General features: G+C 52.3%; 1 protein-coding gene across 2 annotated transcripts in view; it reads left to right on the top strand.

Moving 5' to 3' along the window:
• Window positions 1-9,474, top strand: part of CRYBG2 (crystallin beta-gamma domain containing 2) — a 37,208-nt gene that overhangs the window by 9,287 nt on the left and 18,447 nt on the right. For both annotated transcript variants that reach the window (XM_060205595.1, XM_016187919.2), the window contains exons 3-4: window positions 545-1,242; window positions 6,467-9,194. In XM_060205595.1, the coding sequence (XP_060061578.1) occupies window positions 545-1,242; window positions 6,467-9,194 (3,426 nt within the window). The remainder of the gene's footprint in view (window positions 1-544; window positions 1,243-6,466; window positions 9,195-9,474) is intronic.

Below are 9,474 nucleotides of genomic sequence, written 5' to 3'. Positions count from 1 at the left end.
TGCTTGGAACTCTCAGGCTGGGAGGGTACTGAGGAGGTGGCTGCAGGAACTCTGGAAGCCTGGAGCTGATAGAAACCATGGGCACTTGTCACAAGCATGCCCATACCCCTGATCTCCAAAGCAGCTGGTGCCAAAGGGCCAGAGGCCTGTGACTGTCTAGGAAAGCAGCTGCTGGCCTCAGAGGAGCTAAGGTTACTAGTCTTTGGGAGGCCCGGCCAGGCCTGGGCATCTCTGTGTGATGGTAGCTTCACACCTGAGAGTCAGGCCCTCACTATGTGACTCTAGTCATCTATCTAAGTGTCCTCTTAAGGTCCTACTGGCCTTACACGAGAACTGGGAGGGCAGGAATTAAGTGCTGAAGGGGCTTTCTAGACCCCTGTCCTTTGTTCAGCTCCTGTGGCCCTGGCTGCCTCTCCTTAGGGCAGCTCTGCCTGGTGTCAGAACTCTACTCCACTTCTCTAGTGCCACGGAGAGTAACCAGGGGTGCTGGGAGCCAGCTATCGGGTAGAGAAGATCCTATCTCTAGGCCTTTGCTTTTCCCCAGGTCCAGGTCCAGAGTCGCTCAGAATGGGACCTTCTGGCAGGAAGTTGTGGTTCCTGGTTCTGGAGGCAACAGCACAGCTCAGGGGCCCCAACAGCTCAGGGCTTGGGGCGTCTGCAGAGGCCAGCAGTGGGCAGTGCCTCAGACCTGGCCAGCTATCCCTCCTTGGAGCTGAAGAACCTGTTGGTGGGCTCTGCAGAGCCTGCTGGTGCCAGGTACACCTCATGCCTCATGCCAACTCTAGCACATTGGGAACAGCCCCCTTCACAAACTGTCCATGTGGCCCAAAAAATCCCTCTAAGGCCTGAGCCACCCAACAACCTGGAAGAGGAGCTGCCCCGCCCTGTGCCCTTGCCTACGGCTGCCCGGTCAAAGGGCGAACCTGCCTCCCCACAGCCAGCCCAGCCTCGGCATGAGCGTCCCTCTACCAGAAGGACCCGCTACCACATCACCGTCACCCTGCAGGGGCTGGAGCAGGCACCCAGGGAGGAGGCTAAGGAGCCCAAACCGGCCCAACCAGCTTGCCACCCCTGCGGCCCTGAGGAATCCAGGGGCTGGCTGGAGCCTCCCCAGAGGCCCTGCCCCATCACGGGGTACTCAGCAGACACGCCCCAGGAGCCTGGGCTGAGAGTCCCTCTGCATCTAGGAAGCACGGGACCGGAGCTCCAGGCCAGCTGGACACCTGGGTGCCCACACAGCCGGTGAGAAGTGGTGGGTCCCCTTGTGGGTTGAAAGTGGGAGGGAAGACTGACCCTTTCTTGGGTTTCTGCCTTGTCTCCCTGCTTCTCCAGGTCAAGGCCCATTCATTTAGCAACCTGGGCACAGCTGACTCTGCCCATTCTGTCACCCCGTCTCCCTTCCCTCGCCCACATCCTGTTCTCCTTCTCTGCCCCACCTGAGAACTGGGCATCCTGTTAGGGAGAAAACGGGGGTAGGAGACACCTTTTCTTCAGCATCAGCCTGACCCACTAGCTCACTTCAGGAGACCACAGACCCAGTCTGGGGTTTAGCAGTCAGCCAAAGTGCTGGGTGTCCTGAGGCAGGTTGCCTAACTTCTTTGGGTTTACAGTTGTCAAGTAGATTTGTGAGCTGGAAATGAGGAAGGAGGAGATGGCTACAGGAATATGCTTTGAACTCCAGAGAACTGGGCTGCCAAAATAGCAGGGATGCTTATTAATAATGCCTTGGTCACAATGATAATTACCCCCACTTGGTTCAGTGTTGGCGGTCACAGGAAGACACACAAAGAGATTCCCAAGTCTTGGTTTTTATATGTGTTGAAACAACTCTCCCACATCTGTCTGGTAGGCTCAGAGTTGGGGAGGTGGGTCCCTTAAAACTCACTGAGGAGGGAAGAACACAGCACTTTTCTAGTATTGCTAGGAAGAGGCACTGGAGCACTGAGAAATCTCTAATGATTGCTAGGAAGAGGCACTGGAGCACTGAGAAATCTCTAATGATCATAGTGGTGTCTGTCCTTTATGATTTGTTTAGTGAGCATGATTCTACTTAGTTCTTGCAATAGCTCCAGGAAGGTGGACTGACCCTACTTCCCACCTCAGTCCCCAGCCCCTGATTATAATGGAGAAACTAAGGTTCAGAGAGGTGATATCACTTGCCAAAAGTCGACTAGAGGGTGAAGATGCCAGAATTTGAACTTGGGTGTTGTGCTCTGATCACTTCTCTACCCAGCTCTTCAAAGGGTCCTGTGGTCCTGAGCAGGCAGTAGGGGATCAGGTGTGACTGCTGTGGGTTCTCTGTGGGCATGTACAGGTGAGTTTGGCAGCACTGTGCCAGCAGAGGTAACAGTGGAGGTGCCCAGACCTCTGGGCAGGATTTGAGGCCCCTGATGCTATGACAAGAAGAGGGAAGAGTGGGACCCAACTGGCTTAGAGACCCCAGCTGGGGAGAAGGGTTGTGGAGAGAGTGGATTTGGGGCCCAGGTGGCTAATGACAGATCTAGGTGAGAAGCTGGGGGTCCCTAAGAGAAGGAGGCAGGGGACTTCCTGGGATCCACTCTTTCTTTCTCTCTCTCTTTCTTTCTCTTTTAATATTTATTTATTTATTTATTTCCTTTTTGTTGCCCTTGTTTTTATTGTGTTGTAATTATTATTGTTGATGTCATCAATGTTGGATAGGACAGAGAGAAATAGAGAGAGGTGGGAAAGAGAGAGAGGGGAAGAGAAAGACAGACACCTGCAGACCTGCTTCATCACTTGTGAAGCAACTCCCCTGCAGGTGGGGAGCCGGGGGTTTGAACTGGGATCCTTATGCTGGTCTTTGCTCCACCTGCACTAACTCGCTGTGCTACCACCCGACTCCTGGCATCCACTCCTTCTGTGTCTTCTTTTGGAAGGGGGTTTTCTGGGCCCAGACTGGCAAATAAAGCATGTGAAGCTGCAAGTGGGAGTATGTGAGCTCTGTATACACCCAAATATGTGTGTGTGTGTGTGTGTGTGTGTGTATGTGTGTGTGTGGTGCAAGTGTAGGCAGATTTTAAGAGGGCTGTGGATTGACTGTGCGTATCTGTGAATATGCACGTATATGCCATCATGTCTTTGTGTTTCTGTGTGTGTGGCTTGTGTGTCTGCTCTTCCTCTGGGTGTCTGTGACTCTATTTGTGTTTGCGTGTCTAAGTGTTGATGTGTACTCTAGGCCCTGCCAGACCCCGTGGGTCTATGTTACTGTGGGCCTGTGTGATGCAGCATGTGTTTGTGGGCCTGTGGACTGGTTTGGCCTAGTTTGGGGGTGACTCACAGGTAAGCAGGGAGAATCCAATACTTGTTGGGTTAGCCCAGGCTGTTTCTCACACTCCCCCTGCTGTGTCCCCAGCCTCTCCCTTTCCAACTCCAAACACCTTGTTTGGAGGTACAGGTCACCCTGTCACCAAACCCACTGCTGGCCTGGGACCCTTGATATGAACGTGTTCTGGGAATGAACATTTCTGTTGGCCTAGGACAGGTATTTTGGGTCATTGAGGTATGTCTTCCAAGCAAGGGCAAAAGTGGGGCACTATATATAGTAAGGCAGATTCCAGTATAGTTCTGAAATACATTCTAGCAGTCATGACTGTCCAGGGATGGGACAGTCTCCTGTCCGATGGTGACCTCTCTGTCCCTAGAGGTATGCAGGCAAAAGCAAATGAGCACATGCTTGTGGAATGAGTGACTGTCAGGGGTGTTGTCCAGGGGTAGGGCTTGGTTGAGAAAAGCATTGAATTCTGATTACTGGGAGGTCATTGATAATATATCTACTTACCAGTATCTCCCTTTAAAGCTGACTTCCTATTGCTTTGTTGAAACCTAGGAGGGATTCCAAATATGATACTTATTTCTTTAAAAAATTATTTATCTGGGAGTCGGGTGGTAGTGCAAGTTAAGTGCACATGGCACAAAGCTCAAGGACCGGCATGAGGATCCCGGTTCAAGCCCCCAGCTCCCCACCTGCAGGGGAGTCACTTCAGAAGCGGTGAAGTAGGTCTGCAGGTGTCTATCTTTCTCTTCCCCCTCTGTCTTCCTCTTCTCTCTCCATTTCTCTCTGTCCTATCCAACAACGACGACATCAAAAACAATAATAACTACTACAACAAAAAAAACTACAAGGGCAACCAAAAGGGAATAAATACATAAATAAATACATTTAAAAATTATTTATCTATTTATAAGAGCATTCAGACTGGAGCATCACTCTGGCACAAGTGAAGCCACAGACTGAACCCAGGACCTCATGCTTGTGAGTCTAAGACTTTATCTAGTGCACCACCTCTAAGACACTATGGCTCTTGTTTTTACATATGATTCTTTGGCCTATTGACTCCTAGGATACTGTTTTCTCTAGAAAGTTGGCTTTGGAGGAACCTAACCAGGCCTAGCATGTTAGCACTGAACGAATAAGTAAATAAATAACTTAAGACCCACTCTGCTCCTAACTATCCATATCATCAGGGACTGGGAATTTCAGTGAATTATAGTTATTATTGTTGTCATTCAGAAATGGAGAGGAGAATCAGAGTAGGAGTCAGTGGTTGGGGATGAGGGAAGTTCCAATAGAGAGGACAGGGTGTCTTGAAAGAAAGAGGGCTCTGAGTGAGGATGGAGGAGAGTGTCACTTTAGTGAAAAGTTCTGACCCAGAGCCTCAGTATCTTGCTCTCAGGGAGTCTGGACTGAGTATTCATCTCAGCCTCCCTACCTGCTCCATATACAAACCTTTCCTGGGACCAGTCAGACCCTGTCCCAGACCAAATCACATGCTGTCATAGCTCCCAGTGGTCCCAGAGGTAGGTCAGGCTTGGTTGGGCCTCAGCCCCTTTCATCTCTGCCCCTCATAAAACCTGAGTCACAGCTGGGGCCACAGGGCAGGGTCAAAGTTCTGGGTTCCATCAGCTTCTCAGGAGGGAAAAAGAGAAGGGGGAGGAGATAAATTCATTAACTTCACTTCCCTTTTAAAGATCTGGGGGTGCCCCTTGAAGAAGTAGAGCAGACTTAAGACAGGTAACTTGAGACTGAGGGGTGAAAAGCCAGTTCTGGGGCACTTAGGGTCTGTGAAGAGAATGGCTCTGGCTAGTGCAGGCTGGAAGTTAGATTTGCAGGACCCTTCAAGACTACTGTGGCCCCTTTAAAAGTCAACCTTCAGTTTGCCAGATGAATCCCATATAGGGTTTGGTGTAGTGGTTAAGCAGTTAAGGGTGAGGTTAAATCTTGGCTTTGCACTCTGTGAATCTGACAACTTTCTCAACCTCTTACTGTTATCTGCAAAATAGGAATTTTTTTAAAAACTAGTTAATAATTTGTTCTTGGGGATGCATGCCTGGGTCACCTGTAGCTCGCCTGGATAGTGCGCTGGTTTGTCATGCATGCAGCTGAGGTTTGAGCCTGGCCCCCACTGCATTGGAAGAAGTGTCAGTGTTTTGGTGTTTTTCTCTATTTCTCCTGTCTGTCTCTTTTTCTCTCATTATCTGAAAAAGTTGTCCCAGAGTGCTGAAGCCCTGGTAATGACAAAAATAAGTCATTTGTTCTTGGGGCTAAGGGATGAGTCACCCAGTAAAGCGATCAGTTTACCATGTGTAGAGCCTCAAGCTCAAGTCCTAACACCACATGGGAACACTATGGCACCTGGGAAAACTCTATGAACGGTGGAGCAGTGCTGTGGCATCTCTCAGTCTCTGTCTGTCTGTCTCTCTCCCTCTCTGTCTGAAATAAAAAGAATGAAAACTTACACTAGGAGTCAGAATTGTGCATGGGCGAGGGCCTAGCATTGAAAACAAACAATCCAAAACCCCAAACCATGTGTGTGTGCCTGCTTGTCTCTGTGTGCATTTTTTTTCTTTACGTGGTATCAAACACATGGGGATTTTCTGAGGATTCCATGAACCCAATGAGGTCATTGGCACAGAATAAACCCTCAGCAAATGGCTGTTGTTATTACTGTTAAGCCAGAGAGGTTCCTGGGAAGTTTCTATAGAGTTTAGAGGTCTTCACAGGCAGTTATTATTATTCTCTATTTAAAAAAGGAGGTATTAAAGGAGAGGCCTAGAGACTTTAAGGGAATGTCAGGAGAGAAGACAAGCTCCACCCTTCAAGGAGTGAAGGTGAGATGTACTCTGCCAGAGAGATCACAGACAGTGGGTGTGCTCCAAGCCTTGGAGCCTGTCCAAGAAGGAATGTCCTGCAAGTAGGAATAGGATTCGAGAAGTGAGAACCTCATATCCATTATGCTGATGAAGGAACAAAGAACCAGAGTGCAGATGGTTTGTCTGAGGCTGCCCAGCCTGCCCTTTGTATATGTACTTAGTTTGCTAACTAACTTACTTAGTTAATAAAGGAGGTATTAAAGGAGAGGCCTAGAGACTTTAAGGGAGTGTCCTGGGGAGAGCCATTGTCACCACTTCCTGACCCCATCTTTCTGCTTTCTGTCCCCATCTGAAGGGAGCCAAGAACACCTCAGGGCAGGTGGTCAGTGCCCACCATGGAGGAGGCAGGTGGGCCCACAACTCAGGCTGAGGCCCGGGTGGTAAGTGCCACACTGACGTGGCGGCAGCGGCCCCCTGCCCAGGAAGAGACCAGACATCATTTTCATAAGGTGTCTCTGGTGTCAGGGTCTCGAATGGAAGCCTCCCGGGAGGATCTGCTCAGTCATCGCCGAGAGGAAGTAAATGGCTTTGCTGCAGTTCAAGAAGAGGCACTGACTTCCCAGGACCCTTGGGATGGGACCAGCTCCAAGAACTTCCAGAGCCATGGGCCCATCTTTTCTAAGAAATACACACCACCCCCCAAAGAGAAAAGGGTGCTGGGGAGATGGAAGGAGGCTTCGGATCAGGCTGATGGCCACCCCCAAGACCCCAGGACAGAGACCCCAGGTCTGGGCATCTCAGCCAGCACTGAGCTTTTGGTGCCCCAGCCAGGGCCCCGAGAACCAAGCCCCCACCCAGGGGTGAGTCTCCTCAGTGTGAGCCGCCGTGAGGAACGGCGGGTGATGCGTACTGTGCGGACCACTGTGGTGATGGGTGGACAAGTGCACCGACGGGTGAACAGCTCTGTGACCCTGGGGCCAGCAACAGTGGCGGCTGAGAGCCTGCCGAGAGGCCGAAATACTACCCGCACTATCCGGGCCAGGGTGGTGAGCCCCGAGCTGGAGGGCTCGCCCAGCCGCAGTCAGGCTCTGGAGCTACTAAGTAGCCTTGTGCCCTCTGAGGGTGGCTCAGCTGCCAGCCGGCTTCCCAGACTCATGGCTGTTGTGCCAAGGAGTCCAGGTCCAGGAGATACAACTGGTGCTGTCTTGGGTCAGTTGCCTGAGACGGGGACCTCGGAGCAAAAGGACAGATCTCTCCTGACCCCTGTAGGTGTTCTGGAGGACATTCGCCTGCCTCACAGCCATAATGTCCCTGCAGCTGGCACAGGCCAGGGCAGAGCATTAGGTGCCAGGGCCCAGGAGGCCCCAGGAGTGCAGAGAGCCTCTAGCACCCTCCAGCTCCCTCTCCAGGCTTCTCAGGACCATGTGTCAGTACCCTCCTCACCCAGACTTCAGACCCGTTCCCCCTCTCTGGGCCTGGTCCAGGCCCCAGAACAGCAGCTTGTGGCACCCACTCACCCTAGAACCCAGCTTACTGTTGAGTCCAGGAGATCCTGGAGCTTGCCCTCTGTAAAAGGGGAAGAGCTCATAGGTTCCTCTGTTGCCACTATTGTGCCTGCAGTGAGGGTTGAGGTTGTTACAGATGCTGGGCAACCTCTTTATCCCTCTTCTACAGGGAGCAAGGCTGTCCCTGGCCCAGGAAGTCTTTCTGCTCCACACTCCCCAAGGAATAAGGCTGTTCAGGACTCTGGAAATTTCCCCATCTTCTCCCTTACCCAAAAAGAGGTTGTTCAGGCTCCTGTTGTTCCTCTTCTCACCTCCTCAGTAGACAAGGTGTCTCCAAATCCAGCAGGCCCCTCTGTACTAGAGCCAATGGGATCAGAGCCCAGCCTGGCACCCCAGGTTGTCCCTGACTCCACAGAGGGCAAGACATCCCTGGAGCTACCAGAGCAGGAGAAGGAAGTCGTGGTGGCAACTGATCCAGAGATTTCCCCAGTTACCCTTCCTGGTGTTCTTGCTGCCTCATCTCCTAAACTAGCCATGGTTTCCCAGGGCCCAGAAGGCAGCCATAGCACCAAAAAAGAGGCTGTCCGGGCTACTGAAGGCAGCCTGGCCCCTTCTTCCAACAAGGAAGAGACTGTTGAAGGACTTCCTGCTTCTACACTTCCACCCTCTGAACAGGAGAAGCCTGCCCAGGGCTCTTCTCCCACTAAGAAGGTGGTAGTCCAGGGTCCTGTTGTCCCCCCTACCCCCTCCTATTCAGTGGACAAGGTGTCTCTGGGCCCAGGAGGCTCCTCTGCTCCAGAGCTGATGGGAACAGAGACCAGCCTGGGGCCCCAGCTTGTTTCTGACTCCACCAAGGTCAAGGTGCCACCAGAGCCATCAAGGGAGGAGGAAGAGTTGTCTCTGGCTGCTGACTTGGAGATTTTTCTGGACACCCTGCGTAGCATGGAGCCCCCAGAAATCCTACGCACCCACCGGCTTCCAAGAGCCCCCCGCTCTTCCTACCTGGCCATGTATGCCACACTGCCTGCCATCGAGGAGGACCAACCTGGGCCATGGGTGCTGGAACCCAGCCCCCAGGAGGTGCCTACCCTGGAAGAGAAGAGAGAGGAGAAGGAGCAGAAGGAGAATGAGGAGGATGAGGAGGATGAGGAAGATGAGGAGGAGGAACCAGAGAATCCCTACCTAAGTGATGACGAGAAGCTGCAGCACAAACAAGAGAAAGTTGAGCCCAGCCTTCCCTGGGACTCTCACCCTTCCAAGCTCCCCCAGATCTCCAGCTCTCCTCTGGAGATGATGAAGAAGCATGTGGCAGGTGCCCAGGGCCACCAGCCAGAGTTGGGGCTGGAGTGGCAGGCAGGCAGCAAGCCTGCTTCCCGTCTTGGAGGCAGCCTTCTCTTTGGTGGTTTGATGCATGCCACCAAGGAGGCCCGCACTGTGGAACCACTGGGCACAAAGCTCTCTGCTCTGCCACCTCACAAGACACCAGGGCTCAGGAAGGTGCCTGGACAGCTGCCGCTGCTTTACAATGAGAGGCCACCAGCTGAGAAAACCGAATCTGCCAGGCCCCTGGAGGGGTGGGTGAGTGAGGCCTGAAGTGGGCATGCGAGGTGCCTGGCCACACCAGGCTAGGTTTGAATGGTATGAGAACCACAGTTCTGGGAGGAAGGGTCCTTCAGGTCTGGGTTTGGGTCTGAGGTCCAGTTCAGTGTGACTTTGTGTGAACTACAGCTCTCTGGGTCTTGGTCTTTCTTTCTCAACAGCAAAAGTTTTACCCTGTGGATGCTAAAAGGCTTAGTAGCTCTGACTTCTTGGAAGTTGGGGAAAGCATCCAGTTACCAGAACAGGGTGACAAGGTCCC

The sequence above is a fragment of the Erinaceus europaeus genome, chromosome 13 (genome assembly GCF_950295315.1).
Source record: "Erinaceus europaeus chromosome 13, mEriEur2.1, whole genome shotgun sequence".
NCBI lineage: Eukaryota > Metazoa > Chordata > Mammalia > Eulipotyphla > Erinaceidae > Erinaceus > Erinaceus europaeus.
This window is presented reverse-complemented; position numbering and strand designations above follow the sequence as displayed.